A 22,471-nucleotide genomic window follows, 5' to 3' on the forward strand; every position below is an offset into this window, starting at 1 on the left:
CTTAGCCCCTTCAGTTATTCTCTTGCCTTATTCTAAATCCTTGCTTCAAAACTGTAAACCTAGACAGACAAGAAGAACTTTAAAGTTCCATCCAAATCTAAAATCTTTTGACATTAATTTGAATGTATTTTACTGCTTAAAAATAATGACATGTAAATGGATTGTTTCTTATGAATCACAGTCAAAATGCACTTTGGAGACAGTAACAAACGTACTACATAAGTATCAAATCACTAAATAAAATATTAAAAGTAATTTACAAATCTAATTTGTGAATAATTATTCTATTACCAAACAATTCTACTTCATGAAAGAACTTAAGAAGAGGCTCCCTAAAGAGTTCCTCTAACGTGTAAATTACTGTTAACATTTTAATGTAATAAGTCACTAGCCGTCTTGAAAACAGCAATATGTGAGGCCAGTAACAAAGACTCAATTATTTTAAATTAAAATATAATCAAGGACCAAAATATTACCACAATTTTTGAGGAACTAGTCCACAAAAGTACAAGTAAAATGCCCAGGTTCAGATATGAGGTATATTCTCATTTCATTCAACTACCACCACCACTACTATTATTATGGCTAACACACTGGGCTGTGTGACCAACACTGTTGGCTTTACATTTTTTAAAATTTATTTGTTGATAGACCTTTATTTTATTTATACACAGTGCTGAGAAATGAACCCAGTGTTTCTCATATGCCAGGCAAGTGCTCTATGGCTGACCATTTTTAAACTCATTGAATCCTCACAGCAACTGTATGACATAGGTACCATTATTATAACCGTTTTACAGATCAGAAAAATGAAAAGATTAAATGATTTCATTGTGTTCTCTCAGCTCGAAAAACACCTAGCCACTTCAACTATCATTTCTAACAACATTTAATTATTTTTCTATTGCATAAGAACTTAAATTAAATTGGTTTATATCAACTATATAACAATTTTGAAACAATACATTTACTTTAGTATGCACCTGTGTTTATTTTTCTCTTGCTAGAGTAAATTAATTGGAATTATGGGTGATGTATACCAAAAACACATAACTATCTGAATTGCCCATGACTTCTGGCAGGAAAACAAACCAAAACCAAAGTCTAAGGGCTGGGGATGTATAGCGTTTGGCCAGCATTAGCTAGGACCTGGGTGCACGGAAAAGACACACACACACAAATGTCTAAACTTAATTAAACGTTGTACTGATGTATTCCCTTATTGCAAAAATTATTTGCTCAAATGAAAGGAGGAAAGTATTAGAAGCATGGCAGAGTAATCATTACCCATTTAGTAACACTATAAATCTCTGGTGGCTGAAATAGGTAGTAAAAGATAAAATTATCTTTTAGTGGTTCGAAATAATCACCTCTACATGAGGCAAAATTGTTTTTCTGAAGAGATTTCGTCCTAAAAACCATTTAAAAAAATGCATTGCTAAAACTGTCAAAGTTGGTTCAACTTTGATCCCACAAAAGCTTTTCCTCCTCCTACACGTGTTCTTCTTACAGGAACCATTCCACTTTGCGTCTACAAACTCCAAGTGCTCTGATAAAAATTTTAGGCATGGGAAATTTGGCTCTCTTCTCAGCCTCCCTTCATTTGGGTGTAAGCTGCTTTCAGCCCACACCCACCACAACCCTCCGTGCCCCGGCCTAGTGCTGCTCCTCCTCCTGGGGTTCTCCGGCACCGACTCAGCACCTATCAGAGCTGCCCCCCTGCCCCAGGCCCAGCCCATCCTCGGACACGTGTGAGGGTGTGTTTGTGTCAGTCTGTCAATCCCACCGGGGACAGGGCTCGCTTACCGTGAGAGAAGCGCCAACTTTTGCTCCAGCAGCATCTCCAGCTTCTGGCCCTGTTTGGAGATCCAGTGGTCCACTCCGTGCAGGCGGTAACAGGTCTCCAGCATCAACCTGAAGTCCGCCACAAACTCGGTGATGCCCGCGTACTGGCCGCTGACGAACTTCTCCTCCATCTTCAGAAGACACAAGCCCTGTCCCGGGTGCTGCAGGAGGGTGCGACTGCCCCGGGCCCCGCTTCGCTGCCCCTCTGCCATCTCCTCCTCCCCGGTGGCAACGCCCCCCAAGGGCTTCAGGAAAGGGGCGGTGAGGCCCCGGTGCTTCTCCTGCAAGAACTCGCCGAGGATTCGGTAGCCTTGCTGCAGCTCGTACGTCAGCTCCTGCTCCTTGCAGCCACCGCTCGAGACCACCATCGCCTCCGCTGCAGCCTCCTGTTCGTCCGCGTCCTCCAGCGAGGAGGCACTCCTCCGGCGCGCCGGCCCTGAGGCCGGGGCCGCCGCTGCCACCTCCTCCTCCTCTTCCTCGGCCTCTGGTGGCGGCCGCTCCTCCTCCCCGGCCGGCTCCATCTCACCCGGCGTCTCGGGCACGCTCATGCCCCCGGCAGGCCCAAGCTAGATTGTGCGACAGGGCCACTCGAGGCGCGGGGGGACGCGTGATCTCGGACAGCTTCCTCACGGCTCGGCCGCGCCGCGTAGCCCCTGCCGCATCGAGCCTCCGTCTCCCAAGCCGCCGGCTCGAATCCGTGCGCGCGGGGGTCTCAAGCTCGCCACCGGCGGGGCGGGGTTACATGGCGCGCGGGGGAGGGGGGAGAGAAGAGGAGAGCCTAGGTGCCCTCCTCTCCCCTCCCCCCGGCGGTGGCGCGCGCGGCCCTCGCCGGCTTCACCCCTCCGCGCCTCGCCCTCCCTCTCTCCACCGGCCGGGCCCAGCCGGGCGGCCGCGGCCTCGGCGCCCCACCCCCTCCCGGACCGGCGGGGGACTGGGAGGGGGCGAGGAGTAAAGGGGGTTCTCCTCTCGCCTCCCTGGAGTGGGCCGCAGCACTGGGCCGCGGCGGCTCCGGCTCCTCCTCTCCCTCACACCCCCTCCCGCCCCTCTCTACCTGTGGGGGACCCGGGCAGGAGGAGGCGGCGCACGGACGGGGCCTGGCGACAACTGTCAGTTAGAAGCCCCGCTGGGCGGGGGGGGGGAGGGGGAAAGGGGAGGGGCGGGGAGAGAAGGGGGAGGGCACTCAGCCCCCCCGGTCGGGGAGAGCTGTGGAAAGAGGCAAAGAAAGAGGCACCGTCGCCATCCCCGGTGCGCATGCGTAGTAGAACAAAATCCCCCCGCCCCCTCGCGTCCCGCCCCGTTCTGCGAAAGTAAGGACTTCAGTCCAGCTACAGGCCCCGAAGCTGGGCTGTGGCGCAGAGCAATTATGTCATTCACTTGCGACGATCGTAAGGGGCGCCATGGAGGGGAATCAGAGCGCCTGCGCAGCAGCATTCGCCCAGAGACCAAGCAAATATTCCGATAGGTTGCTCCTTTTGCAAGATATTTGTTAGACCTAAAAACTAAAATTTTATCCTAAAGAAAGTTGCTATATAACTTTGTTGTTAGAAAACACCAAGTGGAAAACCTCTTCATTGTAAAACCTCCATCCCCTTTTTACCCTCACTTTTTTTAAAAAATAGAATGTTGGAAAGTTTCCAAAGGAAATTAAAGGACTTGACTATACGTTCACGTGCAAGAGAAAAGGAGGTGATTTATACAATTCTAGTTCTTGAAACTACTGTTACTAGTTCGTAACACCAATTCATATTTGAAAATATCCTAATTTTACATTAAAATTTAAAAAAATCTCCGCCCTTTCTATATTCTTGTGTTTTGGGCGGGGGGGGGGGGGATCCTCCTGCTTTAGGCTCCCGAGTAGCTAGGATTGCAGGCGTTTGCCGCCGAGCCCTTCTGAGTTCTGTTAAGAATGAAGGCAGGCAATGGAACCTTAAGAAGAAAAAGATCTAGGAAGCTGGGCATCGGAAGCTGAGGCAGGAAGACCCTGAGTTTAAAGTCTGCCTTAGCAATTTACCTTAGGCAATTTAGCCAGACCCTGTCTCAAAATAGAAAATAAAAACGGATAGGGATGTGGCTCAGTGGTTAAGCCGCCCTGGGTTCAATCCCCCAAGCCAAAGAAAGAAAGAAAGAAAAAAATACAGATCAGTGAAGTAGAGGAGGGAGATGGAGAGGGAGGAAGGTTAGGAAAGGAGAGGAAATATGGACTGACTTTAACCAAATCATATATATACATGAATATGTCGCAGGGATTTCACCTTTATGTATATGTAGAAGGTACCCAACAAAAATAAAGGAGCCCGGCGGGGTGGCGCACACCTGTGATCCCAGCGGTTTAGGAGGATTGCAGTTCAAAGCCAGCCTCAGCAAAGGGCGAGGTACTTAGCAACTCAGTGAGACCCTGTCTCTAAATAAAATACAAAATCGGACTGGGGATGTGGCTCAGTGGTTGAGTATCCGAGTTCAATCCCCAGTACCAAAACAAACAAACAAGCAAATAAATACGGGAACAAGGGAAAATCAGTAGAGTAAGGAGAATAAGGGTGAGAAAAAGTCCCTCTTTAATTGATTAAACCCAGGGCGCCTTAACCACTCAGCCACATCCTCATCCGTTTTTATTTTCTATTTTGAGACAGGGTCTCGCTAAATTGCCTAAGGTAAATTTGATTGAAATAAAATTCCATGCGTATATGATTTTATTAAAATGAGCCCCACTACTATGTATAATTATAATGCTCTAATAAAAATAATCCTTCAGGCTAAAAATCCATCTCGAAATATTTCAAATCTAAGTTGTACAGCATTAAATAGTCATTGGTGTGACTTTACAATCTCATTACACGGTTTAAAATTTCTATTTAAATGACTAGAAAGCGGACGCATCATTTACATTAATTTACATTAGATTAAATGTTGCTTAAAATCAGTCTGTGTGGGGAATTAATGATTCCCCAAAGCAAATACTACTATTTTCTGACATTATTTGAAAGAAACACCTAATACCTTTTCTAATTACACAGAACTCTTGCTTAAAACTTGGAATTATTTAAGCACAAAAACAAAATTATAGAAACCACGTATTTTAAAGTAAATTTATATAAGTAAATGGTTGAGACAGTCTGACCTTTGAGATTGTTTTAAGTCTTGTGTGAAGTTTAAAGGACTGATAAAATTTAAAAACTATTTTTTTTTTTTTTGGTCCAGCAAGTTAAATGAGTTGTAGGTAACATGGTGAAATGTAAGTTTTTAGGGCACTTACACTCTCCTCCTCTGTACACAAACTCATCTGGTATTCAGGGTCTCCTCTTATTGAATCAGACATTAATTTATTAGACATTCCTCAGAGGCTGGAGACATACTTCAGCTTTCAGGAGGAAAAGCAACTAGCAAACTACTTAAGCAACTAGCAAACTAACATATGTCCAACTGGACATTCCTCATTTCCTTCCACAAAGCCCCCAAATTTGGAGCCTGCCCTACCAAAGCAAATATCCCTTCCTCCTTTTTAGCAACCAATCATATTTCACAACTCAGATAATGGCTTCTATTTTTTGAATCCTGTGCCACTAAGCACTTTAGTCATTTTCTCCTTTAATTCTTAAAATGATCTTATAAGCTAGGCATTATCCTCATTTTATAAATGAGAAAACTAACACTTAGGTTAAGAAAATATTTGCCTAAATTCAAATCTAGGTGTAGTATTCAAATCATACTTCAAAAACTTCAAATGCCAAAATACAAGTCATTTGGCAGAATTTCTAATTCCTCATGCACAAGAGTATAGGGAATTGCCAGAAATGTTGACCAAGGCTTTCTTAAAGTATATAAAAGAGAAAGACGTGTGGGTGAGTAGAACCAAGCTTACTCTAGTTCATGCAGAAGCCAACTTGATAGTAATCCTAGCTATTATGAAAGTAGGATCAGGCCTTTGAACTTAAATGACAATAATATTTTATTACACAATAAATATGTTGATTATAGGTAAGTTAGAAAATAAACATAAGTGAGAAGACTTGTCACTTAGTCCCACTCTCCGGAGAAACCCTCTATTAAAACTTCAGTAGAACTTTAAATTTATTCATCTATACTTTTATTAATTTTTTGGTACTGGGATTAAACCCAGGGGTACTTAACCACTGAGCCCTATCCCCAGCCCTTTTTATATTTTATTTAGAGACAGGGTCTTTCTAAGTTGCTTAGGTCCTTAATAAGTTACTGAGATTGGCTTTGAACTCACAATCCTCCAGCTTCAGCTTCCTGAGTTGCCGGGATTACAGGTGTGCACCATAACACTGGCTTTATTTAAATTAAATCATGACCATACTAAATGTAATGTCTTTAACTTTTTCCCCTCCCCTCATTAATAAGTAATCGTATGGAATAGAGAGGAACTGTATGTGTAAGACAACTTTATACATCTGTCTAGAGTAGATTGCTTGTCCATCTGAATTGGTAGGGAATGAACTGGGAAAATTCCAATATAAAAGGAATTCCAAGGTATTAAAAAAAAGAAAACAAAAAACACAGTATAAGTACAAACAAGGGCAATAACAGTGATGATTTATTGAGCGCTTACTAGGTCCTAAATATTTGCTAAACACTTTACACACACAGTACTCACAATAGCCCCAGGAAATCACAATAAATGTATTTGTTTTTAAGTTTTGGATTGAAAATTTGTTGAATAGAAAGCTTTTTTTTTTCTACCCTACAAAAGCTCAACATTAAAGACTGACATTCCAATTAATATAATTAACCCTAGATTTATACAACTGTTTTCTTATAATATACACATACTGATAAATGACCAGTCTCAAAGCTGTTTTCTTTTTAATGTTTAAAGATAAAACTAAGTTGTTTTGCTTTCATAACAGAACATCCTTCAGTGCTACTAAAAGAATCTGTTAGGGATATTTGAAATAGAAATCTATTTAAGCCCCATTCTGAATCCAGTCTTCTCTTCTTATTGAGCTGCTTTGCAGGGAGGAAAATGTAATACATACACAAAGCAATACTCTATTGAAACACATAACACTGACAGACTCCCATAAATATTGATTACTTACTATTTGTCAAATACTATTAGAATATTACATACTACCAATGTAACCATGATTCTTGGAGTTCTGGATAACTTTAAAAAATGCAAACCATGTTGGTTAGGAGATTTAAAAGTTCTCATAACTTTCAGCAGAACACTTTGGGAACTAAATATTGGTATGTTCTGCCCAATTCTCAAGAATCTTTACATTATTTAAAAAGTTCACATACATTATAGAGAAAACTTCCACATCCATTGCAATATCTTAATACTCTTGCTTAGTTCCAGCAAACTACCATTACATAAAAACCAGTATTATCAAGGAGGAATAAGCCTGTCACTATATCTATCATCCTCGATTCCAATGATGTTTGTCCTAGAAATTCTCCTAGCTTATCTTTGTAAGCTCTTAGCATCTTGTGACAATCACCATGACATCTTGACACCAAGTATAGCAATTGCCCAGCATCAATAGTTCAGACAAATAGTAACAATCTCTATACTTCACACCAAATAGGGAAAAGGTGACAAACATTCTAAGACAACTGGAAGCATAGGTTATCACCAAGGTCTATGTTTAAGAGATAAAACATGCAAGGTGAACAGAAGGCTTGAACATTAACTAATCTTGGAGAAACATGGGGAAGAAATATAAACTGCTTAGCAGGGAGAGAAGTTTTCTCATTTTATAACGGAATTCACTCACAACATTTATTTATAGTTATTTTATGATAGATAGATAGATGATATGTGATATTAAAGTGCTTCAAGCAAAATTTAGCAATTCCTGTAAGGCTTCCTGCTGTTCATTATCAAGTTGCGATATACATTCTGACCATAATTCTTCAGATGTTTGTACCTGACGAACAACATTAGCAAGGCGTTTGGCACAAGGATCTTCATAGCTAATAGTCTCATTAATTTTTCCTTCTGCAATTATACTAATTATTTTGGGGAGATTAGAATTATTTGGACCAACTACAACTGGGTGGTTACTTTCAATTAAGTCACAGAGAAAACTCAAAGTCTGAATCGCTTCCTCTTTATCTTCATGCAGTGGAAGCCATGATAACCAGTGTGGAAGAACTTCATCTACATTTACACAGTTAGGCTTAAACTTCAAAATCTTCCCTATTGCTGAGATGCAGTTCTCTGTCGCAATGACATTTTTTTTGGTTTTGGAATTTGCACACTTAATAACTTTTACCAGTAGTGGAACAGCTTCTGAACATAGAGAACGATAATCATCTCCACCAAACTGTGCCATAACACCCAGGCCATAAGCAGCAGCTTGCCTGACTTCAGGGTTGTTATCTCGCATATTTAGTAGCATTGGCCACCGAAAATATTCTACATATTTAAATGAGGTTGGGCTACAGTGCTCTATGATATCATCAAATATGCATAATCCCCACTGTCTGTCTGGCCATGGTCTACTTGAACATATTAGATTTACAATTAATGGAAGCAGCTGTTCAAACCATGGTAAAATCTTTTCTTTATAAGTACTAAATAATGAGTGCAAAATATCTGATACTTTGGTCAGAATATAAACATCACATTCATCCTCATCTTGCAGAGACATCTCAACCTGTTGGTCATAGTTTTCTTCTTGTCTTTTAACCTGTCGTAATTCTTGGTTTTTAAAATGTCCTTCAAGTTTTGCTTTCAGTATTCCTCCCAGTTCTTCCAAGTGTTCATCATTGAGGCAACCATCTCCCATTACCTCAATGGACTTTGCAAAAGAATTCATTATTTCTGAGAGTACATCAGTATCAGGTTCAGTTCCTATAGCCTTGATTAAGGGGTCACATATGAACTGCCACATCTGTGAAAGATACTCTGGACCACGAATTCTTGAACATTCCAGGAGAAAAGGCATGGACTCTGCAGCTGCCACTCGAACATTGTCATGGAAATAAAATTTCAGTAAGGGAACCATTAATTTCACAACTTGTTCTGTATACTCCACAAATCCTTCTCTTAACTCCTTAGCATAGTAAACCAGCATCTGGCAAGCAGTTGCTTTTGCTTCAAGTCCAGAAGTTTTAATTCCAAAACTCTGCTGGTCTCCAAGATTTACAAATTGCCATCCATCATCATCACTCATATTCTCTACATCTTGTGTGTCTAAGAGAGCGACATCAGGTTTAGCTGAAGCAGTCTTAATAAGAGGCTCAATAACCAGTGGAAGGTACTGTTGGAAATCTTTTCCAAGAATTTTACACATTCTAGCCCAAGCTGAAACCATGTAAGAGGTCTGAGGGTCATCATCTTCCATATTATTCAAGTCTGATTGTGTCTTCAACAATAGCTGCATCACATTTGATGCATCTTGCATAAATTTTTCCTTCCCAACAGCAAGACCAACATGGCTAATGCACTCAATAGTTTTTCCTCTCAGAAGCTTGAGTTCCTTCTGAACAGCAAGCTCAACAATATGCTTTAGTGAGGGCATAAATATGTCATAATATGGAATAAATTTTTCTTCTATCGTATCTGCAACTGAGGCAATGGTTGTCACAAGCTGTTCCAAGGCCAACTTAGTTCCATTCCGAATCAACTCTTGAAGTTTAATCACCAAGATAGAATGTAGATTTTTCACCATACTATCCAAATAGAGAACTAATAATGACTTGGGGCAATCTTCAATAAAAATAATAAGAGCAGAAGCTGCATGAGATTGTACACGCTGATTACCTTGATTTTCCATCGTACGCAACAAAGCTGCAATCACTGTTTCATGGAATTTCTTTTGGAAACTAGGTGCAAAATCTGTAGCCATTTGTCCAAGTGTAGTACAGGCTGCAGCCCTCACCCTTGGATGAGGATCCTGAAGAAAAAGTAAAACAGAGTTAACAGTTTCATCTAGAATTGGTTCCATTTGCTGATGGCAACCTTCTCCAATGGCAGATAAGGCCATTAATCCAGCATGTCGATACTTCCAGTCAGGGCTCTGAAGCATTTGCATGATATGCTCCTTGGTCATTGGTAAAACAACTTTTCCACCAAGCCCACAAGCCAGTCTGTCTAGAGCACTCTCAGCAGCAACTGCATTGCTGTCAAAATCATCTTCTTCCATTTCATCAGCATTTACCCAGTCCTCATCATCTTGTAGATCAACCATCATTGCTAATATATGAGGAACTGCCTGTGCAATAATATTTGTATGTTTTTTCAACATTGGAGTTGCAGTTTCAGACAAGGTCACTATTACTTCAAGGGCCAGCTGGCGTTGCAGGTTACTAAGTCTAGAATCTCCACATAACTTCAGGCTCAACTGTAGAGTATCTTCTAAATAAGGACCCAAATATTTAGGTACTGTATCAGCAATCTCAACAAGGGATTCTAGCACTGAATCATCATCCTGGTAGCATGAATCATTGACAGCTTGTAAGATTCCAGGAAGCAAGTCTGCAAAGTCTTTGAAAAGAGCAATATTATTCTCATTAGCAAGTACAAATGCAGCTGCAGCTCTAGCAGATAATGTCCTGATTGCTGGATGTTCTTGATCTTGAATACACTGGTCCAACAACCTTTTGATGATATCCAAATCGTGCCGATCTTGGTTCCCAAAAATTCCAGGAAAGTGCCAGAAGACGTGAAGTGCAACTTCCCACAGAACCACATTTTTAGAGTAGATCGAATCAATAAGGAATTTCAGACCTTCTGGCCAATGGTTAGTGCCATCCTCATCTATCAAATTCCTGGCCAGCACCGCAAAAATATCACAGAGCTTTTTCCTCATGCTAGCATGTGTTTCTAACTTAACAGCCAGTATCAGTTCAATCTTGACATCTCTCTGAACATCAGAAGGCAGATTTGGGTAGACCTCCTCAAACCCAGAGGACAAAAGCCGGCGTAGCAGTGCGGCAGCCATTTGTCTCACCTCATAACCTGCTCTTCTATTTCTGACGGCATCTAAGAGGAATGTAGTCTTACACAGACCTGGGATATTTTCATAGATTTCCTCTGCTTGCCTCCGCACCATGCAGCTTGGATTGATCAGGTTCTTCAGAAGCTGGTAGAACTCTTGCTTTTCCGACACAATCGCCGGCACCCCTGCAGACCCGGCCGCCGCCATCGCGCCCTGTCAAAGCTACGGCTACCGGGAAGGAGGGATGGGGTGTGTGGCTCCAAGCAGTGACGTAAAAGAAGCGCCAGCAGGGATGGGCGGGGGCGCTTCTCCCTCCCCGGCCTGGGCGCTCCTGGAGCTTTTGGAAGAAGGCAAGACTTGGTTTCACAGAGGTGAAAGCAGGGTTCAGGTAAAGGGCATCCTCCATTTGTTTTCTGATCTGGTAAAAGTGCACCTTCGGGGATGAGGGAAAAGGAAAAGAAAGAAGAAAATGATATTGGAATGTGATTAAGAGTGATTTTTAAATTTATAAATTATATTGGTGTTACTCTGAAAATTCTAAAATAAGTGCATCTTTAGAACATGCTAAGAAGCTAATCACAAAAGACCACATACGTATGAGTCCATGTACATGAAAGAACTTGAGTAAGCAAATCTGTACAGACAGACAGACATTAGTGGTTGCTATAAAGCTGGGAGGAGGGAAGAACGGAGCACGACTGCTGTCAGATGGGGAGTTTCTTTGTGAGTGATGAAAGTGTTCGATCATTGTGATAATCGAACAGTTGCACAATTCTGTAATTATACTAAAATTACATAAGAGTCGTGCAATTAAATTGGTGAATTTTATGGTATATGAATACTAACAAAGTAGTTTACAAAATAATGATGGGTAGAAGAATGACAATAATGATTTCTGCTCCACTACCACATCTAATGCAGTCGAAAGTATTGCTCAACATTGATTGTGTACCAGAATTACTTGGCTTGTGAACTGTAATAAAGAATGGGAGAAACAAATGAGTAAAGTATGGTGGAAAGTGATCTGGACTGATAATCAGAACACTTGAACCCTGATCTTTTCTCTAAATTAATTTTGTTTTCTTATCATGCCACTCAAGATTTTCCTTACATGGTGTCTAAACTGTAACATTAAGGGGTTCAGTGATTAGAATCCCAACTACACTTTAGTAGGAAGCTGCAGAGGTTACTTCAAGAAACAAATGTCCCTGAGACTGTTTCTTTAATGCAGGCAGATGTGTCAATTGAAAGCACAATGATCAGCTTAACAAAAACCAGGTTGTACTGTGTATTAGAAGGTAGCCAGACTCATTTTGAACCTTATACAAATTTAGAAGGTTGGAAGGATAGGTATAATACTAATTTTAGATAAGAAGTGGAAACTCAGGGAGGTTAGGGGATTTGCCTATGATGATACATCTGAGTTTCAACTTCACCTCTTTGGAAAGTGACACCAATGCTCTATAGTGCTTCCCATACTGCTCCAAGTTTTACAACATCATTAAAGGCCCTGAATTAATGCAAAGTCTGTCTTAAACTTCTCCAAATAGGCTTAATTTTAATTTTGTAAATTGCTGCTACATGTACACACAAAAATAGAAAAATTATTATTCTCACATTAATCAGATGACAGATGAAGTAGGTAGTCTCATAAACTACTTTGTGATGTAGTTCTCATTCTGCAGACTGCATCAAAATCACTTGGGATACTTATTAAAATATAGACATTAGAGCCCAACATCTAGACTACCAAATCAAAATTTTTGGGACTTCAATGCAAGCACATTGGTTTTCTAGAATACCCAAATTTGAGAACCATTGATGAGATCTATTCTGGTTCTGATTCCAAGATCTTGACAACAGTATATTAGCATGTTGCCACATTCATAGTAAACCTTACACAAATTTATAATGTTGGTAAACTATGTATAGTACTAATTTAGATGATACATTTCTCACTTTTTAATTTTACTGTTCCTTAAAAAAAGCTTACCTTAAATCCTTTGAATTTGCTGTTTTAGAAAATATTAATGAATGTTTGTGGGAAAAAAGGATTCTACATCCATCAACATATTATGGACTTATTAAAAATCACAATGAGATGTCACCATAGGTGCAGCACAATATTTTAAATGAAAATATATGATAATACCAATATAAATGTGGGTCAATAGGGAACTCAGTTATATTTTTGTTAGTAGTTTAGATGTTAGTACAAGGATTTTGGGAAAATGTTTGAAAATTGTTGTGTGCAAACCTTCATTGAGGGTATACTCAAGCATGCTGCTGGATGCCAGGGGTAGAGATTTGCACACATGAAAAAGCTCATGAGAGATAGTTTCCCATAGTGTAGGGGTCACTATGGTAATAAGTCTACCAAGGAACCCATGGAATAGTGGAGGCAGCTAATGTACTCTGGATGTGGAGGAGGTCAGGTAAAACTTTCCAGAAGAGGTGATCAGAGGTGATTTTTGAATAGAATGAATCTTCATTTGTCAAGAAAGAAGGTTGGTTTAAGTAGATAAAACAACATATTGAAATGAAAAGGACTTAGAGCATAGAGTGGTCAGGGATCTGTCGTGTTTCAGTATTTCTGGAGCATTGTGTATGGGACTTGAGAGATCCTGGGTATGACACAGGAGGCAGCAATGGGGAAGATATGAAATTAAATGGAGACCAGATCATCATGAAAGGTATTCTACTCCATACAAAGAAATTTGGAGTTTTTCTAAAGGTAACAAGGAGCCATTTAAGGATTTTAACCAGGGACTATGAAATGAAAAAAAACTTTTAGAAAGATTACTTTGATAGGAATATAAAAACTAAAGTGTGAAGACTGGTGACATTTAGAAGGCCAATAACTTAGTTCAGTTACTATTGAAAGTCTAAACGTAGCAATAATGGAGGAAAAGAAGGGGAGAACTAGAGAGATTTTTTAAGTATTATCAATAGTATGGCATGGGGAACCCAAGAATTCTCCCAAGTTTTGGCCTGGGTATCTGGTTGGAGGTGTTTCTATTCACCTCTTTACATACCTCTAAAAGAATAAAAAAAGGAGTGTTAATGGAGATCAAAAGACTACGGACCCTTCTGGAGAAAAAGAGGTTTCCCCAAGAAGGTGAATCCCAGGACCCATATATTTTGTTCTTTTGTTGCTCCCACATGCTATAGTGGTACTTATAATTTCAACAGTAGGAGCTAAACTGAATCCACTTTAGGAAAACTATTTATGATCCTTTACTTTAGAACCAAATTTTGTATTGTATTTTCCTAAGGAATAATAGCATTGAACACATTTTGATGTGCTTTGTTTGCCATTTGTTTACCTTTTTGGTTTAAAATCTTGTTTCCTTTTTAGATTGAACATTTCTATTTACTTTTCTGAATTGTCATTCCCCCTTCCCACCCCCTTTCTTAGACTGTACATAATACCCAAGATTTCAAGACTGGACTTGCAGATTTGGTTAGAGTTGAACAACTTTATTAAATTTTGTGATTAATACTGGCTTTGTTTGCACTGGTGGAGAGATCATCTCAAGAATGTTTCCACAAGGTGGCTCAATATTAGACAATCAAAGTGTTAATTTATTAGCAGTTCATCAAGCAGGGAAAGTTCAAGGTAAGTTGCAAATTTTTTCCAAGAGCTGAGAGATTTGGAGTCAAATGAGAAGGATTGAATTAACTTGAACATACCTGACATTTTTACAAGGATAATCCAGAACAACTACCAAAAAAAACAGACAAAAAAAAACCCAGAAAACAAAACAAAGCAAAAATGACACAAAACACAAATGCTTCAGCTGTCATAATATGGGAAAATTTGAATATCAAAAGAATAACACCTGTAATACATTAGAACATTAAATATATAAGCAAAAGTGATGATTTTCTAATATTAAAAAAGCCACTAATTCATTGATCTCCTTTGGAGGTTGCTAAGACATCAACTCTGAAAATGGCCAAAATTTTATAAGGGAATGTTCTTTTTTATAGAATTCCAACTAAAAAATGCATAAAGAAAGCTAAAATCAGAAAACTATAACCCTGAATTAAATAATGAAGTTAGGTAACTGTAAACAATGGACGTTAAAACCAGTAAGTGAAACATTGATTGGGAATGTTTAGAGGGATTACTCTAAAATTACTAATTGATTTTCATATTAGTAAAAATGGGATTAAACCAGAAGTTTCACGTTCTCTTTTAGCTCTACACCCATACTTTCTATGATCTGTTCTCTGATGCTAAGATTAGCCTCTGGAAACAAAATTCTCCTTTCACACCTAGGTCTGTGTTTAAGTTCCACCAATAGGAACCAATAAAGATTGGAAATGAAAAAAGGGAAAGAAAAGGGATTGATCCTTGTTCTTTCTGTTCTTCTCTAAGTTGTCTCAGCAGTGGCCCTTCTTTCTGGGGACAGCAGCTTCCTGCCTCTTGCAGCACTGTGAAAACCCCAACTACACCCCCTGTCTCTAGAGGTATCTGCAGTGGCCTTGGTATACCTCTTCCTCAGAGATTTCACCCACAACCCTGGGAAGCCCCTCCTCTGAGCTCAAAAGGGACAGTTTCATTTTATTCCCTCAGCTTTAGAGGTGATAACAGATCCTGCAGTTACCATCGTTTGTTTACATTTGCATTAGTGTTATTTACTCTTTTTTACTTTCTCACACTCATATAAATCGAGTCTCCCCTTGAAATAAGTCATATGGTTTCTGTTTTCCCACTGGACCATGACTCATGTATCAAGAATTAAGTGATGAAATAGGACTAGCACAACCTATGAAGTATTTTTATTTTATTGAGGTACAATTTATATGTAATAAAATTCACCAATTGCAAGTATATAATTAGATGAATCATGAGTATAAGCATATATAGGTCATTTTCAATTCCATAAAAAGTTCCCTTGGGTTCTTCAGTAGACAGTCTTCCTTCCCTCCCCTGGCTCCAGGCAACCACTAATTTCTATTGGTACAGCTTTATCTTTTCTAGAATTTCATGTAAATGGAAGCATTCAATATGTGGCTTTTTGTTTTTTGTTTTGTTTTGTTTTTTTTAATGTGGTGCTGGGGATCGAACCCAGTGCCTCATGCATGCTGGGCAAATGCTCCACCACTGAGCCATCACCCCAGCCCCCGGTATGTGGCTTTTTGTATCTGGCTTTTTTTTTTCACTTAGCATAAGCTCAGACATTCATCCATGTTGGTGTATGATTGTCCCTTCATATTCATATGTCATGTGAATATACCACAATTTATTTATGTACTCAGCAATTAATAGACATTGGGTTGTCCCCAGTTTTAAGCTGTTATAAATAAATCTCCTATGAACATATGAACAGAACTTTTTGTGTGAAAGTATATTTTCATTTCTCTTGATAAAAACCTAGGAGTAGAATGGCTTGGTCATATGTTAGGTAGGTTTGTAAGAAGCTGCCAAATGCTTCCCAAAGTGGTTGTACTATTTTTCATTTTTCACTCCTACACAGCAATGTAGTGGAGTGCCAATTGCTCTACATCATTGACAATACTTGATATCCTTGATTTTAATTCTTCTAGGGAGTAAATTGTGGTATCTGATTATGTTTTTCATTTGTATTTTCCTAGGGAATAATAGCATTGAACACATTTTGATGTGCTTTGTTTGCCATTTGTTTACCTTTAGGGATGTACATATTTAAATATTTTTCCCACAAAAATTTATCTTTTTTGTCCTTTTACTATTGAATTTTAAGAGTTCCAAATATATTCTGGATACAAGTCCTTTAGTGGAAATATATTTTCAAATAGGTTTTTCCTTTTCTAGATCAATCTTTTGAAGATTAAAAAGATTTTAATTATAATATTCAGTTTGTCAGTTTTTTATTACAGGGTTTGTGCTTTTTATGTCCTATTTAAATATCCTTACCCAACTCATGGTCACAAAGATTTTGTCCAATATTTTCTTCTGTAAGTTTTATGGTTTGGGTTTTGCATTTAGATCTATAATCTATTTCAAGTTGATATCTATATGTGGTATAAAGTGTGGATTAAGGTTCATTTCATTTTTTTGCTCTTTTTGTTTTGTTACTTTGTACTATACATTCTGTTATTACAAAGGCAATTTAATGGAAGAATCTTTTTTTTGATATTTGAATCCTCTGAACATAAACAGAACTATACATTAAACAAACAAACAAACAAACAAAACCAAAAAACAAAAAAACCTTACTTGGAAAATAGGAAAACAGTAAAATTAAACAACAAAAATTTTTTCCTTTACTATTGGTGGAGACACTGAATTGAACAAAGCCCTTAACTGCCTTGTTCAACTGAATTGGCCCTAATTTGGTTTTCTTTTTAAAAGATTCCAAAGACAAAACACAGTTTAAAACCTAGCTAAGATGAATTTAAACATTTTTTTCCCTAAACTATTGGTTGAGTACCAGTAGTTTAGCACCATTTTCTGTTTACTGTTGCAGGCTTTTCTTTTGTCTTTTTCTTTTCTTGCTCTTCTCACTGGTCCAGCTGTATCATTTTCATCATGTTAATTATCACTATCAAATTTCGTTTTTCTTGCCCTGAAACTCTACTTTTTCTTTAGCAGACCCAGGCTGGGCAGCTTTATTTCCTTTTTTTTCCCTTTAAATCTGTACCTCTTGATTTCCATTTGTTTAGGGGTTCTGTTGGTCTTCTATGATTTTTTTTCAAAGCTGCTTTTCTCAGCTCTCTAGTACTTTCCAAGTCACTTCTTTGTTCCTTAATTGTAGATTACCATTGTTTACATCTTTGGCTTTATCCTGTGCTTCCTTAGTTTTTCCTTCCTTCCTTCCTTCCTTCCTTCCTTCCTTCCTTCCTTCCTTCCTTCCTTCCTTCCTTCCTTCCTTCCTTCCTTCCTTCCTTTCTTTCTTGCTTTTTTAAATTAGTTGCTCAAGACCTTAGTTTTTTCTTTAAAGCGAAAAATTCCCTTTTTTGCTTCTCTGACAAAGTCTATCCATTTTATTTCACCATGATGTGAGAAAAGGATGTTCAATTTTCTCTGCAGGTCTGATCATCTAAATCAATCAAAAATTTCAGCAAGCATCCAATCTTTTCTTCTAGAGATTTCATTTCAGCATCTTCTGCTAAGAATTGTCTTTTTCCTTGCTCTTGTTTAGCTCTTAACTTAGCTTTCACTTTGTTTTGCTTACTTTTAAAATTTTTTTTGATAAGTAATCTTCCTTAAAAACTATTAGCAGATCTATGTTTTTGTACTTTTGGCTAGGGATCTCTATAAACTTCTTAGCAGATCAGTGCTATCAACCAGCAAATATTGAGCCCTTAACTGCTTTGTTCAATGTTCTTCTTATCAGAATATTTAGTACTTAACCTTTATCTTTTAGCCATTCTTTTAATGTCACCAAGGGTTGTGTCGTTTGGGAAGCCTTTAATATAAACAATTTTTGCATAATATTTATTCTCATCTGTCACAACTGGGAGGGATTTGCTTAGAGATCTTCTGATTTTAATTTTGTCTTCACTGATTTCCATGAGTTCTGCCTTAGATTTGCTTAATGCTTCTACTTTTACATTAAAGTCTGCTGTATGATGGTTTAATCTCAATTTGATGACAGATTTTGGTCTCCAGAGCAGCAATTTTCAGCCAACAAAACAAGGGAGAGAAATGAATTACAGTAGATGGGGTAGAGAGAGAAGATGGGAGGGGAAGGGAGGGGGGATAGTAGAGGATAGGAAAGGTAGCAGAATACAACAGTCACTAGTATGGCAATATGTAAAAACGTGGATGTGTAACCGATGTGATACTGCAATCTGTATATGGGGTAAAAATGGGAGTTCATAATCCACTTGAATCTAATGTATGAAATATGATATATCCAGAGCTTTGTAATGTTTTGAACAACCAATAAAAAATAAAGAATAATATTTCTATTAAAAAAAAAACACTGTAGCTATCTTTAAGGTCCAGTACCAAGACTCCACAGGCTCACTAACAAGACAAAATATCTCCACTTTGCAGCACCACAAGTTGGGCTACTCACTCCAAGATTGATTTCTTTTTGCTTATACATTTACTGTTGTTCCACTTTTTACTCACTGAATTACCATGGATCCTTCCTTGAATATCAGCTAACTGTGTGTGTGTGTGTGTGTGTGTGTGTGTGTGTGTGTGTATTTCTATTTCTAAACCTCTATCCTGTTCCAGTAATCTGTTTGTCCTTATTCCAATACCATACTGCCTTGATTTCCTCATCTTTATACTAAATCTTGAACCCAAATGATTTCAACTTTCATTATTTTACTTCTTTTTGAAAATGGCCCAGTTTCTCTGTGCAACTCCTAGAAGAAAACATAGTGTCAACACTGCAGCATATAAGCACAGGAAATGACTTTTTCAATAGGACAACTAAAACCTAGGAAATAATGGCAAAAGTTAATAAATGGAATGACATCAAATTAAAGTTTTTGTACAGCAAAGGAAACAAGAAATGAAAAGAGAACCCGCAGAATGGAAGAAATCTTTTCTAGCTACTCTTCTGACAAAAGATTAATATCTAGAATTTATAAAAAACTCCAAAAACTTATTTTTAAATTTATTTATTTACTCTAATTTGTTATACATGACAGCAGAATGCATTTCATTTCTTAGTACATATAAAGCACAAATTTTCATGTCTCTGGTTGTTCACAAAGTAGAGTCACAGCATTTGTCTATTCATACATGTACTTAGGGTATGATGTTTATCTCATTCCACCATCTTTCCTACCCCCATGCTCCCTCCCTTCCTCTCCCTCCACTTTGCCCTATGTAAAGTTCTCCATTCCTCCCAAGTTCCACCCCCCACCCCCTCCATCCCCATTATGGATCAGCATCCACATATCAGGCAAAACATTTGGCCTTTGTTTTTGGGGGGATTGGCTTAATTCACTTAGCATAATGTTCTCCAACTCCATTTACCTGCAAATTCCGTGATTTTATTCTCATTTAATGCTGAGTAATATTCCATTGTGTATATATACCACAGTTTCTTTAAACATTCATCTACTGAAGACTGTTTAGGTTGGTTCCACAATTTAGCTCTTGTAAATTGTGCTGCTGTAAATATTGATGTGGCTGTATCACTGCAGTATACTATTTTTAAAGTCCTTTGGGTATAAACCAGGGAGTGGGATAGCTGGGTCAAATGGTAGTTCCATTCCAAGTTTTCCAAGGAATGTCCATACTGCTTTTCATATTAGCTGCACCAATTTTGCAGTCCCACCAGCAATGTATGACTGACTATGCCTTTTCCCCCACATCCTTGCCAACACTTATTGTTTGTATTCTTAATAGCTGCCATTCTGACTGGAATGAGATGAAATCTTAGAGTAGTTTTGATTTGCATTTCTCTAATCACTAGAGAGAGATGTTGAATGTTTTTTTTAGATATTTGTTGATTGTATATCATATTCTGAGAAGTGTCTGTTCAGTTCCTTGGCCCATTTATGGTTGGGTTATTTGTTATTGTTTTTTTTTTGGTTTTAAGTTTTTTGAGTTCTTTATATATCCTAGAGATTAGTGCTCTATCTGACGTGCATGTGGTAAAAAATTTTCTTCCATTCTGTAGGCTCTCTATTCACCTTACTGATTGTTTCTTTGCTAAGAATAAGCTTTTCAGTTTGAATCAATCCCTTTATTGATTCTTGATTTTATTTCTTGTGCTATAGGAGAAATAAAATTATTATTCTATTTCTTATTAAGGAAGTTGTGGCTTAATCTGTCAAGATGAAGATTTTGGCCTACTTTTTCTTCTGTTAGGCTCAGGTGCATGGTGAGAGATAGGGGCTTACTTTCATTTTGCTGCATAAGGATTTCCAGTTTTCCCAGCACCATTTATTAAAGAGGTCATCTTTTCTCCAATATATGTTTTTGGCACCCTTGTCTAGTAGGGGATAACTGTATTTATGTGGGTTTGACTCTGTGTCTTCTATTCTGTACCACTGGTCTACAAGTCTGTTTTGGTGCCACTACCATGCCATTTTTGTTACTATTGCTCTGTAGTTTAGTTTAAGGTCTGGTATAGTGATGCCACCTGCTTTACTCTTTTTGCTAAAGATTGCTTTAGCTATTCTGGATCTCTTATTTTTCCAGATGAATTTCATGATTGCTTTTTCTATTTCTACGAGGAATGTCATTGGGATTTTGATTGGGATTGCATTAAATCTGTATAGTGCTTTTGGTAGTATAGTCATTTTGACAATATTAATTCTGTCTATCCAAGAATAAGAAAGATCTTTCCATCTTCTAAGGTCTTCTTTAATTTCTTTCTTTAGTGTTCTGTAGTTTTTGTTGTAGAGGTCTTTCACCTCTTTCGTTAAGTTGATTCCCCATTTTTTTTTTTTTTGAGGCTATTGTAAACAGGGTGATTTTCCTACTTTCTCTTTCAGAGGATTTTTCACTGATGTACAGAAATGCCTTTGATTTTGGTGTGTTGATTTTATATACTGCTACTTTGCTGAATTCACTTATTAGTTCTAGAAGTTTTTTGGTAGAATTTTTTGGATCCTTTAGGTATAGAATCATATTGTTGGCAAATAGTGATAGTTTAGTTCTTCTTTTCCTATCCATATCCCTTTAATTTCTTTCATCTAATTGCTCTGGCTAGAATTTCAAGAACTATGTTAAATAGAAGTGGTGAATTGGGCATCTCTGTCTTGTTCCAGTTTTTAGAGAGAATGCTTTCAATTTTTCTTCATTTAGAATGATGTTGGCCTGAGCCTTAGTATAGATAACTTTTACAATGTTGAGATATGTTCCAGTTATCCCTAATTTTTCTAGTGTTTTGAACATTAAGGGGTGCTGTAGTTTGTTGAACTGTTTTTCTGCATCTATTGTGATGATCATATGATTCTTATCTTTAAGTCTATAGATGTGATGAATTACATATATTGTTTCTGTATATTGAGCCAACCTTGCATCCCCAGGATGAACCCTACTTGATTGTGGTGTACTATTTTTTTTAATATGTTTTTGTATTCATATTCAATTTGCCAGGATTTCATTGAGAATTTTTGCATCTATGTTCATTAGAGATATTGGTCTGAAGTTTTCTTTCTTTGATGTGGTCTTTGCCTGGTTTGGGGATCAGGGTGATTTTGGCCTCATAGAATGAGTTTGAAAGTGTTCCCTCTTTTTCTATTTCATGAATTAATTTGAGGAGTATTGATATTAGTTCTTCTTTGAAGATCTTGTAGAACTGTGTATCTGTCTGGTCCTGGGCTTTTCTTGATTGGTAGGCTTCTGATGACATCTTCTATTTCATTACTTGAAACTGATCTGTTTAACTTGTGTATATCATCCTGATTCAGTTTGGACAAATCATATGACTCAAGAAATTTGTAAATGCCTTCAATATTTTCTATTTTATTGGACTATAAATTTTCAAAATAGTTTCTAATTATCTTCTGCATTTCTGTAGTGTCCGTCCTGATATTTCCTTTTCCATCATGGATGTTAGTAATTTGAGGAAATCAAATACAAAAATATATCAATCTCTCTCTCCTTCTCTTAATTAGTATGGCTAAGGGCTTATCAATTTTACTTATTTTTTTCAAAGAACTAACTTTTTGTTTTCTCAATTTTTTCAGTTGTTTATTTTTTTCCAATTTCATTAATTTTACTCTGATTTTAATTATTTCTTATGTTCTGCTGCTTTTGGTGTTGATTTGTTCTTTTTTTCTAGGGCTTGGAGATGTAATGT

At 38.0% G+C, this 22,471-nt stretch overlaps 3 protein-coding genes and 1 pseudogene across 10 annotated transcripts in view; 1 reads left to right on the top strand and 3 right to left on the bottom strand.

The window, feature by feature from the left end:
* The window catches only part of Brd10 (bromodomain containing 10), an 87,404-nt gene extending 84,411 nt beyond the window's left edge, over positions 1 to 2,993 (bottom strand). For 2 of the 3 annotated variants that reach the window (XM_078047611.1, XM_078047610.1), the window contains exon 1: positions 1,807 to 2,992. In XM_078047611.1, the coding sequence (XP_077903737.1) occupies positions 1,807 to 2,393 (587 nt within the window). In that variant the 5' untranslated portion in view covers positions 2,394 to 2,992. Of the gene's footprint in view, positions 1 to 1,806 lie in introns of all 3 variants that reach the window. The other variant, XM_078047612.1, reaches the window with a different exon arrangement.
* A 3,389-nt stretch (positions 2,994 to 6,382) lies between these two features.
* On the bottom strand, positions 6,383 to 11,018 carry Ranbp6 (RAN binding protein 6). 2 transcript variants are annotated; one of them, XM_005327966.5, is made up of 2 exons: positions 10,829 to 11,018; positions 9,634 to 9,713 (listed from the first exon to the last, which is right to left on the bottom strand). In XM_005327966.5, exons 1-2 carry the CDS (start codon positions 10,962 to 10,964, stop codon positions 9,643 to 9,645), a joined length of 207 nt encoding a protein of 68 aa, XP_005328023.3. In that variant the 5' UTR covers positions 10,965 to 11,018; the 3' UTR covers positions 9,634 to 9,642. The 2 variants fall into 2 exon arrangements, with proteins under 2 accessions (XP_005328021.1, XP_005328023.3); XM_005327964.5 differs by having other exon boundaries at positions 6,383 to 11,016.
* Positions 11,019 to 11,022: 4 nt separating this feature from the next.
* Positions 11,023 to 22,471, top strand: part of Il33 (interleukin 33) — a 168,478-nt gene continuing 157,029 nt past the window's right edge. For 4 of the 5 annotated variants that reach the window (XM_040285741.2, XM_078047619.1, XM_040285742.2 and 1 more), the window contains exon 1: positions 11,023 to 11,145. The gene's annotated coding sequence lies outside the window, so the exon portion shown is untranslated. Of the gene's footprint in view, positions 11,146 to 14,175; positions 14,377 to 22,471 lie in introns of all 5 variants that reach the window. The other variant, XM_078047616.1, reaches the window with a different exon arrangement.
* The window catches only part of LOC101964011 (lupus La protein pseudogene), a 41,064-nt pseudogene continuing 36,180 nt past the window's right edge, over positions 17,588 to 22,471 (bottom strand).

This window comes from Ictidomys tridecemlineatus, chromosome 4 (genome assembly GCF_052094955.1).
Source record: "Ictidomys tridecemlineatus isolate mIctTri1 chromosome 4, mIctTri1.hap1, whole genome shotgun sequence".
Taxonomy (NCBI): Eukaryota; Metazoa; Chordata; class Mammalia; order Rodentia; family Sciuridae; genus Ictidomys; species Ictidomys tridecemlineatus.

Excerpts from the sequence above, each read along its gene's own strand:
- Ranbp6 (XM_005327964.5), bottom strand. The coding sequence starts at position 10,964 with ATGGCGGCGGCCGGGTCTGCAGGGGTGCCGGCGATTGTGTCGGAAAAG.